Source organism: Mytilus galloprovincialis, chromosome 12, assembly GCF_965363235.1.
Source record: "Mytilus galloprovincialis chromosome 12, xbMytGall1.hap1.1, whole genome shotgun sequence".
Lineage (NCBI taxonomy): Eukaryota > Metazoa > Mollusca > Bivalvia > Mytilida > Mytilidae > Mytilus > Mytilus galloprovincialis.
In genome coordinates this window covers 57757514-57776397 of record NC_134849.1, presented here as the reverse complement: position 1 = coordinate 57776397, position 18884 = coordinate 57757514, and the positions used below count along the sequence as shown (strand labels likewise).

Below are 18884 nucleotides of genomic sequence, written 5' to 3'. Positions count from 1 at the left end.
ATGTTGACTTATTTGTAAATCTTACTTTGCTGAACATTATTGCTGTTTACAGTTTATCTCTATCTATAATAATATTCAAGATAATAACCAAAAACAGTAAAAATTCCTTAAAATTACCAATTCAGGGCCAGCAACCCAACAACGGGTTGTCCGATTCATCTGAAAATTTCAGGGCAGATAATCTTGACCTGATAAACAATTTTACCCCATCACAGATTTGCTCTAAATGCTTTGGTTTTTGAGTTATAAGCCAAAAACTGCATTTTACTCCTATGTTCTATTTTTAGCCATGGCGGCCATCTTGGTTGGTTGGCCGGGTCACCGGACACAATTTTTAAAATAGATACCCCAATGATGATTGTGGCCAAGTTTGGTTAAATTTGGCCCAGTAGTTTCAGAGAAGATTTTTGTAAAAGTTAACGACGCCGGACAATGACGGCGGACGCCAGACGCCAAGTGCACAAGGAAAAGCTCACTTGGCCCTTTGGGCCAGGTGAGCTAAAAAGCGGCCTCCAAGACAAATTCAAAACGGGGAAGTCCATAAAACTGGAACAAGTGGAAAACAACTGCCATACTCCTAACTTCTTTTTTTACATTTTTACCTATCTTTATCTGTTTGTTTTGTTCACACTTAGTTTTCAATATAATACAATTTTATGTGACTATCATACAAGTGAATGATTCAGCTAGCTATAAAACCACATTTAATCCACCATTTTCTGCATAAAAAATATGCCTGTACCAAGTCAGGAATGTGACAGTTGTTATCCATTCGTTTGATGCGTTTGATCTTTTGAGTTTGCCATTTGATTAGGTACTTTTTGAATTTTCCTTTAAGTTAGTTATTTTTGTTATTTTACTTTTTTCAGTAGTTTTCTTCGAAGAAGTCTAAGATCAATAATATAAAAGTATAAGATGATCCAACAATTCTTCAGAGGAAATATTGGACCCTTTATTTTTGACAAATGGTGGTCTGAATTAAAAGAAAAAGTTGTATGCATATATGTATTTTTCAGTCATTTTTGGTTTAGATCATCCATGAATAACTGAATAACAAGCTGTTGGTCAATCACAACACTAGTTGTGAGTAGATAATGATTGGTTACTTTTGACATCTTTTATACCATTCTTTTATGAAAGGACTTGGATTTGTTTTTTTTTCTGCAGCCATGAGGAAAACAGGTAATATCTTTGTCCTTTCTTTCAATTATTTTGTCTATTATTGAAGACTATATTATGCTGATTCCATCCAGTCTGTTAGTGTTTTGTGTTGTTGAGTTAGCTTTCTCATTAACATAAGTCAGTGTTTCATCGATCTCTTATTTTATTCTTAATTCGCTTTCAGAAATTAAGAAAAAGACATGTAAGAAATGGGCCATTTGAGAGTATCAAATCTTGGTTATTAAATGAAACAAAACCTTTGCATCAAATTAATATAATAAATATGAAGGCAATTACAAAATATGACGATTCAAAATATCAACACCTCATATATACAAACATGTATAACATATAAGAGTTTCAAACTGTTAGAAACAATATGTCAGAATGTTAGACATGACCAGGTCAAACACAGAAATTTGCTTAAGAGAATTCTAATTGTACAACTTTAATAATCTGCACTGCTTATAAATGAATAATTTTTTTTCTATAATTATGTAATAATACAAAAATTTGCTTGCCCTTATATGTCATAGCCATGGCTTAGTTATAGCAACTTATACTAAGTTATCTTGTTGGCTTCGTGCCACATCTTTTTAATTTCATATACATTTTTAATCATGTGTGTCATTAAGGTGTATTCATGTGAACTGTTGCCATATAAGCAAATATTTAAAAAATCTGACTGTTATTTAAGAACAAAGCATGACAAATTCAAATTTCATATTTAAGATAACGATTTTTAAGACCAAAGGTCACAGTACATCCTTTTAAACTGAACAAACCCATTGTTGTAAACTAAGCTGTAAAAGGCACTTGTATGATGAAAAAATGTTAAACAATTTAAAAGGTAAACCTAGCCAATTTCTCTTCTTCAAACTCTTAAATATAGCATGCTTGCCATGAAAGTAACAGGTACCAACTTTTTAGTTTTATTTTGATATAGGATGGAAATAATCCTATGACTTTGATATATCAAAAGTAGCCTACTTTATTTTTTACCTGATCTGCATACATGTGGAAACAGTATAAAATATGACAACAAAATTGAATAAGATACATATTTCAATTTATGAACAGGATTTTGAGATTTTTAACCTTTAATAACATACTGCACAACTTTAAAGAAAGAAAACTATTTTCAACAAAAATACTTTAAATGTGAAACACAATATGTGTATACATGTATATCCAGTATAATATATATAATTGTATACATTTTTTTAATTATACATCCAATCACAAATTCATTTATGTGAATATCACATACGAAAACTATTATGCATTTATATTGTGTGTAAATTTTATTGCAATGCATTGAAATAAAATTACCAGATTCTATTCATAGCTCATAAATTGACAAATAAAGATCTACTACAGTTAAAAATGATAAATATATGAATGACCTCAAAAATTCATATTTTTTTTTTACATAAATCATATAATTGTACCCAGTCTCCTTTATCTATTAAATAAAAAATTGTTTTAACAAAAAGAATTAAAAAAAAACAATTGCATTACAATGATTCAATACCATTTCTACTATAGTCAATTGAATATTTAAAAAAAAACTAAAAATTTAAATTATATAAGAATTTATTATATATATTTTGGAAAATGGTATGAAAAAAAAAATCCTTCAAAAAGAACAATATCATCGGTAACAATTGAATCTGCAGATATTATAAAATGCAAGATCATAGATTTTCGTAAATACTATTTTGAATAAAGTTTTTCAATGAATACCAATTTTCATGGATTTTGAAATTTTAAATGTTCGATGCAGTATAAATTTTATAGTCTTGTATTCATTGCAGCAAAATCATGAAATCAAATATCCACATATAATTCAATTTTCCTTTATCATTAAATTGGTACTCTGGAAAATAAATGATGCACAGTATTTTCCTGCACTTTACCTTTTTTTATGAGATTCACTAATAAAATTAAATCCAAACTGCAAAAAATTAGTACAGAATATCAAACAAATAATAAAGAAATGTATATAAAACAATAACAACCTTACAGCTGTAAACTTTAATTTATGGACAGCCTTTTAGTAATCGCCCAATATGATAATATACATTGTGGTATATTGAGGTTTTAATAATTGATTAATAAATAAAATGAAAATTCTATCTGATGAAAAGTTCATCATGGTTTTGAAATTGAGAATGATTCCAAATATCCCCTTAATTCAGTGATTCACTTTTTATTTTTTTAAATTTCACATTTCTAGTAACAGAAAGTCAGACACAATAAACAAGAATGTGTCCACAGTACACGGATGCCCCACTCACACTATCATTTTCTATGTTTAAAGGACTGTGAAATTGGAATAAATTCTCTAATTTGGCATTAAAATTAGAATGATCTTATCAAAGGGAACATGTATACTAAGTTTCAAGTTGATTGGACTTCTACTTTATCAAAAACTACCTTGACCAAAAACTTTAACCTGAAATTTGCACTATCATTTTCTATGTTCAGTGAACCGTAAAATTGGGGTCAAAACTCTAATTTGGCATTTAAATTAGAAAGATCATATCATAGGGCACATGTATACTAAGTTTCAAGTTGATTGGACTTAAACTTCATCAAAAACTACCTTGACCAAAAACTTTAACCTGAAGCCAAAAACTTTAACCTGAAATTTGCACTATCATTTTCTATGTTCAGTGAACCGTAAAATTGGGGTAAAATCTCTAATTTGGCATTAAAATTAGAAAGATCATATCATAGGGAACATGTGTACCAAGTTTGAAGTCGATTGGACTTCAACTTCATCAAAAACTACCTCGACCAAAAACTTTAACCTGAAGCGGGACAGACGGACGAACAAACGGACGAACGAACGGACGAACGGACGCACAGACCAGAAAACATAATGCCCCTCTACTATCGTAGGTGGGGCATAAAAACTAAATGTCTGGCATATTAATCCACACGTAATGAAGAATTCCTGATACAATGGGAAACCCAAACATATATTGCCTTTAGACATAAGTGAAAATACTCAAAAAGTCAAAATTAAACAATATAAAAAAAAATGTCTACAAAACCTACTGCACATAGATAACATATTTTGCTAAGTACTACATACAAAAAAAATGCTGGGACATATAGGAGTATTTGTTTCATATGAACTTTTTCCCATAACTGTGCAATGTGGCAAATAGAAATGATTGTCTTTTATCCCTATCTTTAAATCACTATATACAATGATAATAACAAAAGATTACTATTCAATAAGTTGAATAGGTCATCAGTGCATGTATATTATTTTTAAGAGGAATGGAAAATAATACTTTTGAAAGGATTGATTGATTGTTGGTTGCTTTACGCCACATTTTGAAATGAGGAGAGGTGACACCATAAAAACCGTGAATCACAGAAATAAGGGGAAGTAATTCAGTAAAGACAGCAAAAATGGCTATGATGAAACACTAGTAAACAGAAAACATGCCTACCAAAAAAGATCAAAAATAAATATTCTTATGTAATTGAAATCATAAGTCAAATATTTTTTTCTTTCTGAAGTGGTTTAAATGAGGCAATATTAATTGAATTTTAGCATTAATGTTTCTATATTCAGAAGAAAAAAAATGAGAATACATGCATAGCTTTAAAAAATAGTGATTTAATAAGCTTAAGCAAAGACATAACAAAATATAAAATTACAACTTATCATTGCATAATACAATAGAGTTCTAAATGATTATAAAGATAAGGCATATACAAGTTTTAAATGCTGCTTAAAATTCATAATTAGCAGATACAGTATAAATATATACCAGAAATAAATGTTCAAAAGTGTCAGAAGGCAGATGCAATTCCATGAAACATAAAAAAAAATATGTAATACTTCAAAATAATTTTCAGAAATTATTGCATGCATTCATTATTAATATTGTACTTGTTGAAGATTGGACTAAAAAATGAGTACATTATAGTGACTTCTGAAAAAGCTACATTCAGATATATGGAATGAATTCAGAATGCAAATGGTTTATAATTGCAATACTCACAAGGTCATATTTTTATTAATAAAAAAATTTGCAATCATTTTAGAATTTACAATACCGCAAAAAAGTGTAACAAATATTTAACCTTGATTAAGTACATTTTGACAATCACATCATTGATTTCGGGAAAAATTATTAATAAGCAATCTGGCAACTATAACTAAGTAAATATTATGCTTTCTTACTTTATTTATGAAGAACTGAGGATTCATTAATATTCCATGGATACAAATTACTGTGAATTTGTGGGTGAAAGGGAACCATGAATTTAAATATTCAACTAATTGTAAATTTTCTAAAGGAATGCATGCAGACTATGCGAAAACCAAGAAATTAAATATCCACAAATTTGCAAGTTTTCCTTATACCACGAAAATTAGTACCCACATAAATATATGAATTCACAGTACAAAATGGACTTTCTATATGTATGACTTGAAAAAAATCATGAAAAAAAAATATTGGGTAAATTAAGTCCGATTTTCAGTCTTAATACAATCAGCAGAATTTTTTTTTAGCAAAAACTCAAGAATTTTCTGATTAAATAATTGCAAGAGTTGACAACATGTTGGTTTGACAAGCAATATAGACTGTTAACCAAGCATCAGATATTCCAAAATATACGGAATGACACTTATCACTAATCTCCTGGTGGCATATCATCAGAAAAGTCTTGTTAGGAGAAACTTATGGCATTCTTACATTTTCTATTTATATACAAAGCATTATGAAGTCTGCATAAGCGAACATATTTTATAGATGAAGCAGGCATTATCTGGAAATTGTAGCAAGCATCATATAGGCTGGTTTAGTGCAATAGGTTGTCTTATTTCTGGCTAAAAAATAGTAAAAAAATAAACATAATGTAAAAATTATTGGATTAAGATGATCATCCTTGAAATATTCACACAATGAGTTTCTATTCAAATATACAAAAGTAAGAATACTTATGTGTGATCTTCTGAAATTATCACATGCATAGATTTGTTTAATAACATTTAAACCCATGATGTAGTGAAGGAGAGCAATTTTGTGAGTCATACAAAAAACACAGAGAGCATATTAAAAATGTTAAATGATTCAAAGTCATCATTTATTGTAAGTAGTAAATGAATTTATTTTGTGTAATCATCTGCATGGCAAATTTTTTAATGCTATAAACATTTAAAACATTTAACTGTGCTCAGAATAATCTTAATTATGACTTGCTATTTCAAATATCACTTTCTTTTTTCCATAAAAAAATAATTAACAAGAATGTGTCCAAAGTACATGGATGCCCCACTCGCACTATCCTTTACCATGTTCCATGGGATGTGAAATTGGGTAATAATCTACTTTGGCATTAAAATTAGAAAGATCATATCATAAGCAACAAGTGTACTAAGTTTCAAGTTGATTGGACTTCAGCTTCATCAAAAACTACCTTGACCAAAAACTTTAACCTAAAACTCCCACTTTCATTTTCTATGTTCAGTGGACCGTGAAATTGGGGTCAAAAGTCTAATTTGGCTTTAAAATTAAAAAGATCATATCATAAGCAACAAGTGTACTAAGTTTCAAGTTGATTGGACTTCAGCTTCATCAAAAACTACCTTGACCAAAAACTTTAACCTGAAACTTTCATTTTCTATGTTCAGTGGACCGTGAAATTGGGGTCAAAAGTCTAATTTGGCTTTAAAATTAAAAAGATCATATCATAAGCAACAAGTGTACTAAGTTTCAAGTTGATTGGACTTCAGCTTCATCGAAAACTACCTTGACCAAAAACTTTAACCTGAACGGACGGACGAACGAACGGAAATACAGACGGACGGACGAACAGAGCCACAGACCAGAAAACATAATGCCCCTCTACTATCGTAGGTGGGACATAAAAACATATTTGTCTCCAAAACATATTGATTCAAATATCTCTACCTTTGAAAAACTTAATTATGCAATAAAAAATAAAACAAGGTGATGCATTTCTTATGTTAATCATTTTATGATACGTATGGTACAATTTGTACTATAGATAAATATGGTATAATTTGTACTATGGCAAGACTTTAATGGGAATATCAAGGACTAGAATATTATATGACTATCTCCAATGTTTTTTTATGACTATATCTATTTATAAATGTTTTCACAGAACTATTCTTCGCTCTTGGTTTAAACCATTTATCATGATGTTGTTAACATTACACCTCATGTTTTTCCTCGTACAGAATTAGTTATTTTCTGTAAAATCTACAAAGAAAGTGAAAAGTACGGTAAACTTAGTCATACCTGGTATTGAATAAATGTGAATCAAAGTGATTGCTGGTGTTGAGTAATTGTGAACCAGGGTGATTATTGTTGTTGAGAAAATATGAATCCAGGTGATTGCAAGTTTTGGGTGAATGTGAATCAGGATAATTGCTAATGTTAAGTAAATGTGAATCAGAGTGATTGAGGGTTTTGCATTAATGTGAATCAGGTTAATTGCTGGTTTTTGAGTAAATGAGAATCTGGGTGATTGTTGGTGATGAGTAAATGTGAAACAGGGTTATTATTGGTGTTGTGTGAATATGAATCAAGAATTGTTGAGTAAATGTGAATCAAAATATGAAGTTAGAGTAAATGTGAATCAAGATTTTTGCTGGTGTTAAGTGAATATCAATCAGGGTGATTGGTGGTGATCCAGAGAAAAAATACCATAATAGGACCTGTAAAAGGGCGTATAAAAACAATAGTAGTGATTTCTCACCAAATCACCATGGGTTTACAGAAGATATATATACATTACCTTTTTAGGTATGCATCTAAGACAGCAGGAAAACCAATTATAACACAGCTGGAAATCTCCACAGAAAATAGTCTCATAGTACTGAACAAATGTAGCTATTATAAACAGGAATCCTATCATAGTGAACACAGACACAAAAATATGGATCTCATAGAGGTAACTATCCACCTGCAAAATTTAAAAAAAAAGATTTTTTAAACAAAAACAATCACCATCTCTAGTAAAATTTTAACGTTCCATTTACCATACATATTATAATGGTATTTTAAACTTACATTTGACTGACTTTTCAGCATTAGATAATTGTAGAAAATTTAATACATAAACTCAACTACTTTTAACAAGATATTACATGTTTAATTTTTTGGATTCATAAACCTTCTCCACATGGAGGACACAGTTGACCATCTACATAATGTGAACTTTGATTATACATTGTAATATGTTCTGTTTTCATCTTGGATGTCAATTGAAAAAGACAAAATCCATTTGAGTTGTAGTGAAAATTTAATTCACACGGCATTGATTTATAGGCAATTATTCATATTGAGTATCGTCCTGAATATGCATGAAATATTTGCCACTGGACGTTAAACAACCAACAATCAATCAATCATATTGAGTAAAAAATAATACAAATCCTGTCCATAATCCTTTTTTGTTTAAAATCATAAAATAAATCATTACCAAATTTGATATCTTTTCATTTGAAAACTTGTTTAGTTATCCATGGATCCTCAAAATCATAATAAATAAACATGCTAATTTTTAATTAAGCCAATGCAAGAGTTGTTTCACTTGTTTGAGGTTAATCATACTTGTAAGTCCCAAACTTTTCAAGTTATCCATCAAAACAATTAAAAGAGACAACAAATACTACAAGTATAAACCCCTTTGAATCTCTGAAAGCTTATACTGTATCAAACAATTTAAAAATGTCATTTTGCAGTTAATGATATTGACAAAGGGAGATAACCCCTTGATTTTTTATCAAAAACTTTATATCATTCCTTCTATTCCAAAACAAATTCATGGGCTTTACATGTAGGTCTGATATAGAAAAATGATAGATATGAAGTTAATAACAGAAATCTAAAAGTAACAACATCAGGTTATGTTGACAAAAAGAGTCATACTAGACTTATCAATACATTATTAACATGATTACAAAATATTGACAATATAAAGAAAAGAAAAAATCCAAAATCACTACATAGAGATATGAATTAGGCCTATTCCATTAGAAAGTTTGTTGGAGGGTAGGAAGGGAAGTATAATTATTGAATGTGGGTCATGGGTCTTTTACCATTATATCAAAATTATCTAAAATGGTTCCTGGTTGGAGGGATATTTTGAAAGTGCCTTCCTACTTTTCCACATACATTTTAATGGAATAGCCCTTACAAAATGCTGTTTTTTAAGATTTAAATACACAATAAACTTACAGGATATTGATCTCTAGTTGTCCATTTCACACTGTAACCAACTATTAATAGAACTGCTGAAGCTACATATAGTAACAATGTAAAAATTGTTAAATTAAAAAACTTCCTCACCTAAACAATAAAGGAAAACAAAATTAACAAATTTCAAAAGAAAGCTAGCAATCAAAATTTCAAAATTGAGGTGTCCTGGTTATCTCTCATAAATTCTATCACTATTAAAACAGATTTTTGTAAACCAAATTATTTTCTCGAATTCCTAAGTTCGTGTATAGCCCTTTGAAGTCCACTTAGCGTCGATTTAATTTCGCAATATCCTAATTTAACTCATGCAGTCAAAAAAGGAAAGATCAAAGTTTTAAATATTATCGAGGATTCACGTTACTTTCTACTCTCCGAAAAACACGAAAATAAGTTGGTTTGCGGCTCATTGTTTGTTGACTATGATATGAGAATTCTAATGTGATTTTGGATAGGGTATGTGTTACTCAATCTTTAGTTTTCAATTTTGTGTTTTTTGCGGAATTGTTAATCTTTTCTTTATTTTTTTTTGTAAGCCATGGCATTGTTAGCTTTTATTTTACTTTTAATGAGTTGAATATTACTTTGGTATCTTCTGCCTATTTTTATCTCAGTACACATTCAATCAATCAATTGTGACAATAAATTTCAGGCAAGAGTAGCAAACCATGTCTCTTGTAAGTTGACTGATACATGTCATATCTTATCGTAATGGTGTCACATCTTATTATAATGATGACAATAGAACTTGTGTAGTTTTTGAAATTTATATTTTGCATCTTTACTTCCATTAACCATGTTAACTGATCTATCAAGTGCAATGAAGTATAAATAATTCACAATCTGTTTACACACTTGTTGAGACTGGTATTGTAGCAGCAACTATATAATATGAAGGAAACAGCTTCCTAAAACGGTCTCAGCATCATGACCATAGATTTATGAAGTCAACCATATAACATTGTGCCAAAAGTATTGAAATATATTACTCCATTTTAACTGAAACTTGAATTTACAAGAATGCATAATAAAAGTTATGTGCTAATTAATTTTGAGGCTTAAATAATTGCCTTTTTTTCAGTGTCAGACATTAATTAACGCGTCAAATTGCCCTTTTCTGACTGTCACCCTGCCCTTTTCAAAACACTGGCTAGAACACTGGAAGTCCGTAAAGAAAGATTTTATCTGATGGACTTATTACCATATTACTATGTTTAATTACCAATATTTCTATCAATAAAATCTAAAAGGTATTATTACAATCATTATTAAACATGATTTTTTGTTTAACTTACAGAGGTAGGTCTCCTGCTGATTGAGGCTCTTACAGCTGTACTGCCTGTCAGGACCATCTGGAAATGGAATAATCACAATCAGAAAATGTTTAGTTATTCCCCTTTCATCAAGTACATTTTGTAATAATGGGGAAAATATTGTTTAATAAAATTGAGAATGGAAATGGGGAATGTGACAAAGAGACAACAACCCGACCATAGAAAAAAACAACAGCAGAAGGTCACCAACAGGTCTTCAATGTAGCGAGAAATTCCCGCACCCGGAGCATTCTTTTGCATTCAATTATATATAAAAAATGCATCTATTGTTTTTATGTTCGTTATTCTTGAGTTGTACCAATCTTTTTAGTTATGAAGCCAAATGCAACTTATTTTACAGTTTGTTCTTATCATGCTAAAGTTGTGCTGTTACATGTACAACCCTGTCCAAGGTTAGGGAAGATTCAAGCACTCACATACATGCTTAACCTTGCCACATTCTGTATGTGCCTGTCCCAAGTCACGACCCTGTAAATAGTTCAGTCATCATGGTCATTGTTGTTGGTTTATGTCTATCATATTAGTTTTCCCCCATTTAATATCACCAGCATATATTGTGAAAAAAAAACCAAGTTGTTTGAAGTTGAACTGAATCAGCTTGTGTATTCTCTAGATGTATTGGTCATACTTTTTAATTTTACTTACACATATGCCAGCAAATAGCCCAGCACCATAACAATTATCTTTTCCCAAATGTATTTCTCTTTCTTCCTCTGGATGTATGACTAGTGGCAGATAAAATATCTCTAATACACCTGAAACCAAAAAGTGAATAATAAAAAGCCAAAATAAAATTGAAGGAGAAGGAAATCAAATGAAAAAGACACATATCATGAATACTGAAAAGTTTCACAAAAATGCTGGAAGGACATTCCAAGTTCCAATTTTCACATAACACAATAAATGGGGAATGTGTCCATAGGGACACAATGATGCCCCCTGCTAGCATATAACGTTATAAAGGGACATAACTCACGAACTGTAAAAGTGATGCTTCCAAAAAATGAACTCGAAGTGAGTTTTGAGGTTAAAAGCATTATAACATATACATTTAGTTGAGAAAAAGTCAAGAGAGAGAGAACGGAAACAAAAAATTCAGCAATTTTTTCATCTGTAAAGGGGCATTACCCTAGAAAGTAATAAAAGTGCTTGGAAGCACTGAATGGTAAAGATTGCTTAAATTTATCAGTAGGAAGTATAATTAAATATTGCATTGTATAAAGCATTGGATGTAGTTGACAATGAAAGATCACTCCAATTTTCAAAGAAGACATTAAAATATTTTTAGAAAGCAGGGTTAGAATTGCTTTAATTTATCAGTGGGAGGCAAAGTTAAACATTGCATTGTATAAAGCATTGATTGTAATTGATTCAACTATAAACATGGACAAAGGAAGATAACTCCAATTTAAAAATTACTTGATTGATATTTTAAGACAAAAAATGAATAATTTAGCAATTTTTCCATTTGTAAACAAGTCTAGAGCAGTAAAAGTGATGGCACCAAAATTCAAATTAGATCTGTATATTGTGGTAATAAGCATTGTGTATAAGTTTCATAACATTTGGTTAGAGGCAAACTTAAGTTAGAGAACGGAAGCCAACATTGGGAGGTACGGACGGACAAGGGTAAAACTTAATGCCCCCTTGTTACCCTAGGGTCATAAAAATTGTAATGACAGGTGATCCAGGTAGGGGTGATATTCATTTGTTTTTCATTTGTATTTCCTTTGTATTTCTCAATGTCTTTGTATGAATACATTTAGAAGAGGGACAAAAGATACCAGAGGGACAGTCAAACTCATAAATCTAAAACAAACTAACAACGCCTACCTATACAAACTGTTACAAAACCAAACACTATTTGTATAATGCCTATATTCTTCGGCCATATATGTAGTGTTGGTAGTCTATCATCCTCGTCATACCCTTGAGCAGATAATTCATCAATCTCTTCATCATCTACAGTAATACTATCATTAATAATCTCATGGTAAACGCTCGTCATTTTGCTCTAGTTCATACTTGTTCCATTGGGTTTATTCAGTATGTGTTTGATCTTAAAAGAAACAATTGAAATAAAAGGAAAAAGGTAATTGACAACATGATTATATATTAGTTAAAAGACGTCATTGTACATGTTTTTATACTATAGACGAGTGTTTTTTTTATTTTCTTGTACAGGTAAATTATTTCAGAGATTAGAGTTTAATCCCTTAGACAGTTACGGAAATTACTTAAATAAGTGATTTCTAAAACTACTTATTCAAGAAACATTTTCTCTAGAAATGTTATAACAAATAACATGAATAAGACTAGTGTTTTCTTAAATAAAATCTGATTGATTATATATTTTCTTGTACAGGTAAATTATTTCAGAGATTACAGTTTAATCCCTTAGACAGTTACGGTAATTGCAATGTACTTAAATCAGTGATTTCTAAAACTACTTATTCAAGAAATATTTTCTCTAGAAATGTTATAACAAATAACATGAATAAGACTAGTGTTTTCTTAAATAAAATCTGATTGATTATATTTTCTTGTACAGGTAAATTATTTCAGAGATTACAGTTGAATCCCTTAGACAGTTACGGAAATTACTTAAATAAGTGATTTCTAAAACTACTTATTCAAGAAACATTTTCTCTAGAAATGTTATAACAAATAACATGAATAAGACTAGTGTTTTCTTAAATAAAATCTGATTGATTATATATTTTCTTGTACAGGTAAATTATTTCAGAGATTACAGTTTAATCCCTTAGACAGTTACGGTAATTGCAATGTACTTAAATCAGTGATTTCTAAAACTACTTATTCAAGAAATATTTTCTCTAGAAATGTTATAACAAATAACATGAATAAGACTAGTGTTTTCTTAAATAAAATCTGATTGATTATATTTTCTTGTACAGGTAAATTATTTCAGAGATTACAGTTGAATCCCTTAGACAGTTACGGAAATTACTTAAATAAGTGATTTCTAAAACTACTTATTCAAGAAACATTTTCTCTAGAAATGTTATAACAAATAACATGAATAAGACTAGTGTTTTCTTAAATAAAATCTGATTGATTATATATTTTCTTGTACAGGTAAATTATTTCAGAGATTACAGTTTAATCCCTTAGACAGTTACGGTAATTGCAATGTACTTAAATCAGTGATTTCTAAAACTACTTATTCAAGAAATATTTTCTCTAGAAATGTTATAACAAATAACATGAATAAGACTAGTGTTTTCTTAAATAAAATCTGATTGATTATATTTTCTTGTACAGGTAAATTATTTCAGAGATTACAGTTGAATCCCTTAGACAGTTACGGAAATTACTTAAATAAGTGATTTCTAAAACTACTTATTCAAGAAACATTTTCTCTAGAAATGTTATAACAAATAACATGAATAAGACTAGTGTTTTCTTAAATAAAATCTGATTGATTATATATTTTCTTGTACAGGTAAATTATTTCAGAGATTACAGTTTAATCCCTTAGACAGTTACGGTAATTGCAATGTACTTAAATCAGTGATTTCTAAAACTACTTATTCAAGAAATATTTTCTCTAGAAATGTTATAACAAATAACATGAATAAGACTAGTGTTTTCTTAAATAAAATCTGATTGATTATATTTTCTTGTACAGGTAAATTATTTCAGAGATTACAGTTGAATCCCTTAGACAGTTACGGAAATTACTTAAATAAGTGATTTCTAAAACTACTTATTCAAGAAACATTTTCTCTAGAAATGTTATAACAAATAACATGAATAAGACTAGTGTTTTCTTAAATAAAATCTGATTGATTATATATTTTCTTGTACAGGTAAATTATTTCAGAGATTACAGTTTAATCCCTTAGACAGTTACGGTAATTGCAATGTACTTAAATCAGTGATTTCTAAAACTACTTATTCAAGAAATATTTTCTCTAGAAATGTTATAACAAATAACATGAATAAGACTAGTGTTTTCTTAAATAAAATCTGATTGATTATATTTTCTTGTACAGGTAAATTATTTCAGAGATTACAGTTGAATCCCTTAGACAGTTACGGAAATTACTTAAATAAGTGATTTCTAAAACTACTTATTCAAGAAACATTTTCTCTAGAAATGTTATAACAAATAACATGAATAAGACTATAGTGATCATGATAGTGTTTTCTTAAATAAAATCTGATTGATTATATTTTATTGTAGTTTTAACTGCATGGTTACATATGTACTAATGATCCTAAAACTAATTGTGATACTAATATAAGTTACAGAGGCGGATTTAGGGGGGGGCAGGGGGCTCAGGCCCCCCCTTTTTGGGAAAAAAATTGGTTGCTGATATAAGGAATCACTGAAGCGTGACTCGAGCGGGCCCCCTCTTAGGTCAGTCAGTGGGCCCCCACTTATGAAAATTTCTAGATCCACCACTGAGTTATCAGATCTCACATATGAGTTTATAAAATTACTGGTCATGTCAGGTAATGACAATGTACTGAATCCAGGATAATGAGTACCGGTAAATGACATGACAATCGATATCACTTATTTGAATATTAAAATGATTCAAAGACATAGATAGACCTAGCTACTTTAAAGACGCAAATGTCAATTATTTGCATTTTTATTAATAGATAAAATCAAATTTTGGTACAAACTACAAAATCACAGAATTTTATATTTGCTACATAAACTATTAAATTAGTGATTTTAAAATAACTTATTCAGTAGTTTCCCAAACTGTAAGGCCATCATACCTTTTTTATCTAAATTTATATACAACATGTTCTTGTAAGTCCTGTAAGTGGAAATACATTGTATCTGAATTTTTTCTATATATGAATTTCTCTTAACTACCTGTCTCTAATAGAGTATTTTATTGTCCATCATTAAAATATTTGGCCTATTAACTATTCATTTACGTGATAAAAGTATAATTTCATGTACTATGAAAATGAGCAAAGCACCCTGAGGCCTCCCGCACCCCAAACTCTGTAAACTGAGCACAATATAAACTCAAAAGATCTCCTAAACCTATAAATAATAACACCTGTTATTTAGGTAGGGTTATAACTTGTCATAAACTTCTTTTAAATGCATTAGCATGATTAGAGGTACATGTCATTTAGGAATAAAGACAGGTGTTTGGAAAATGTCAAGCAGTAACAATTACTTTACCAGTTCAAAATTACAGGGATCCATTTAGCCCATAAAAAGTTTAAATGATAGAAACAAATCAGAGTACACATGTAGTAAATGAGCATTTCTGGTACAAATGGAAATGATACATACGCCAGTTCATTTTCACAATCGTATAAATGGAAGCAATTGTAGCTAGTATAGGGATGACGCGCTGCCAATTTTGCTCTTGAAAACCGATAAATGTATCCATATAGCACCATTATGATCCTTACATGTATATGTCAGTTGTATTTTAAAAGACAAATGTATCTACTAGTTAATGAGCATCAGTCATGTTGTCAGTTAATGATCTCGTCTGCATTGATTCAACCTAAAACTATTGTCTGATTGGTTGTCAGGTGGAATTTTCGAAAATTCTTGAACATTTAAAAATTTCTAATTAAATATTTCGAGGAAGGGCAGACTAAAAATGTTCAGTGGTTGAAGATTATAAACCCTAGTTATCACACACAAAAAAATTTTTTTTTTTCGAAGATATGCATTTTCATCATACAACTTAAAAGACTGTCGTCAAGTACTTTTAGTAAAAAAATAGCTATTGGAACACACCTACTCTGTTTTTGTGATTCATTAGATAGGTATTTCACTTGACCCATATATTTCATCTTTTCGTACTTTGATTTTTTTATGTTATAAAGTCAACCTGTAGCTTTGATATATAAAAATTCATAAGGGTTCCACGGAACCCAGTGTCTCGCCTACGTTTGCTGTTAATCGCAGACTCAACAAAAATGAGGAAAAACATCAATAAAAATTTCCCTCTCGATACTGTCTTTTGATTGAAAGAAGCTTCCAAGTTTGGTAAAAAATCCAGGATAGTTTATGAATCTAATAAATGTTTTATAAACTTTAACTGCAGACTGTATGTAATGTTAACTGGAAGAAAAACTAAGTCCATTTATAAGTAAAATACGGAAAAAGTGAATTTTTTTTTTACAAAATTTACTTCTGAATAATATCTTATGATCAGAAACAAGCTTTTGTCTAAGTTTGGTAGAAATCCAGGATAGTTTAAGAACATTATAAAAATTTTAAAAACTTAAACCACAAAGTGAATGTCTTGTATCTGGCAAAAAAACTAAGTCCATTTATAAGTAAAATACGGAAAAGTGGAAATTTATTTTTACAAAATTTTCTTCTTGATACTATCTTATGATCATAAACAAGCTTCTGTCCAAGTTTGGTACAAATCAAGGATAGTTTATGAAAGTTATTAAAATTTTAAAAACTTTAACCACAGAGTGAATGTAATGTTTCCTCGCAGAAAAACTAAGTCCATTTATAAGTAAAATACGGAAAAAATGGAATTTTATTTTTACAAAATTTACTTCTGGATACTTTCTTATGATCATAAACAAGCTTCTGTTCAAGTTTGGTAGAAATTCAGTATAGTTTAAGAAAGTTATTAAAATTTCAAAAACTTTAACCACAGAGTGAATATTTGTGGACGCCGCCGACGACGACGACGCCGACGACGACGGAATGTAGGATCGCTTAGTCTCGCTTTTTCGACTAAAGTCGAAGGCTCGACAAAAATGATAGAATCTGAAGCAAGATGATCTATCAAATACTCTTGCTTTGTACGTTGTAAAGACAAAATATACACCTCAAACACGCCCTAACATAAAAAGGTGCACTTGATTTTCTCTTTTCGATACAATTGTTACCCATTTTTTGGAATTTTTTCTCGAGTCACAAAATGGAAGGGCAGACACATAAATTACTGACATGACTGAACTGATTGATATGTTCTCCGTCCTTGGTAATTTAAAAAAAAAATCGGAGGTTATGCATTTTCTACATCCAACTTGATACAAAATGTAGATACCCATGTCGTCAACTTGATTTCTAATTGTTCTGCATTACTATGTAATAGATAAATTGAAGACTTATGCAAATAGTGTTTTTAAAATAAAACTTTTAAAAATTTTGTTACTATAGTAGACATTACAGTACGTAAGCATTTATGACCTTCTCTAACAAAGAGCTTCGATTCTTTTGTTCTATTTCAACGGGGATCCTGCCTGATGAATATCTACGGAACCATAACTCTTATCATGCTTATGCATGTTATGGTACTTATTACATGTATTATATTTTTAAATTTCAGTCTGCACGGTTAGCCACTAGTCCGATGCCCCAGACTAGTAAAATTTCTTTCAGACTAGTAAGTTTTTGCAAAACTTTGTTTGGACCAATAAGAAAAATGTCAGAATATTGGTCTTCGGACTAGTAGTTGAAAAAGTTTTTGGTGCAGACTGAAATTTTTGAGGAGGTCTTCAAATTGTCAAAAATATCAAAAGGTCATAAGAGCTACGGTTCTGCATCAAGAAATGATATAAACCAAATGTATACATTGTGTGCTACCCATTGTGTAGGTCATGCATGGTCACAGATCTACACAAAATGTATAAAAAAAAATCAAAGTTTGTGTCTTTCCAGTTTCCATCTTACTAATGTTAAAGACATAGTTATATACATAATCTTCTAATGCCATGTACGTTTTGAAAATTTTAAGTTGTTGTATGGTGGACCCATTACCATGAGGCATGATTAAAGTAAGTTGTTCAGTTCTGACAGTTGTACAACTATTTTTTATACAAGTATGCAAATTATGTTGTGACACAATATGTAGTACGAGCACGAGGATAACGTTGATTATGTTAAGAGGAGAAAGCTATGATGCATTAGAAATAAGTTTGAATCTAATGTGTTTGGTCTTAATAGTAAACACTGGTAAATACCACTTCAACAAAATTCTGATTCGCCTGTGGTGTGATCACCGGAAGTTTCAATTCTAATATCCGAAGTAATTTCGGTTAAACAAATCTCGCAAGGGAAATCTCAAACTTTTAAATTACAATTTTTTAGACAGACTCACAACAAAAAGTACGTTTCACTGATTTCAATACGATTATATGCCTT

General features: G+C 29.9%; 1 protein-coding gene across 2 annotated transcripts; it reads right to left on the bottom strand.

Moving 5' to 3' along the window:
* Positions 1-5835: 5835 nt before the first annotated feature.
* LOC143054360 (uncharacterized) lies at positions 5836-18758 on the bottom strand. 2 transcript variants are annotated; one of them, XM_076227360.1, is made up of 7 exons: positions 18704-18758; positions 12590-12815; positions 11402-11511; positions 10718-10774; positions 9405-9515; positions 7960-8127; positions 5836-6022 (listed from the first exon to the last, which is right to left on the bottom strand). In XM_076227360.1, the coding sequence occupies exons 2-7, from the start codon at positions 12762-12764 to the stop codon at positions 5981-5983; spliced, it is 663 nt and encodes a 220-aa protein (XP_076083475.1). In that variant the 5' UTR covers positions 12765-12815; positions 18704-18758; the 3' UTR covers positions 5836-5980. The 2 variants fall into 2 exon arrangements, with proteins under 2 accessions (XP_076083475.1, XP_076083476.1); XM_076227361.1 differs by lacking the exon at positions 5836-6022 and adding an exon at positions 7152-7421.
* Positions 18759-18884: the final 126 nt, after the last annotated feature.

Coding starts and splice junctions, on each gene's coding strand:
- LOC143054360 (XM_076227360.1), bottom strand. CDS start 12,764: ATGACGAGCGTTTACCATGAGATTATTAATGATAGTATTACTGTAGAT. Junction 11,512..12,589: donor TTTTGTAACAGTTTGTATAG/GTAGGCGTTGTT, acceptor TTTTGGTTTCAG/GTGTATTAGAGATATTTTAT. Junction 8,128..9,404: donor CAACTAGAGATCAATATCCT/GTAAGTTTATTG, acceptor TAAATTTTGCAG/GTGGATAGTTACCTCTATGA.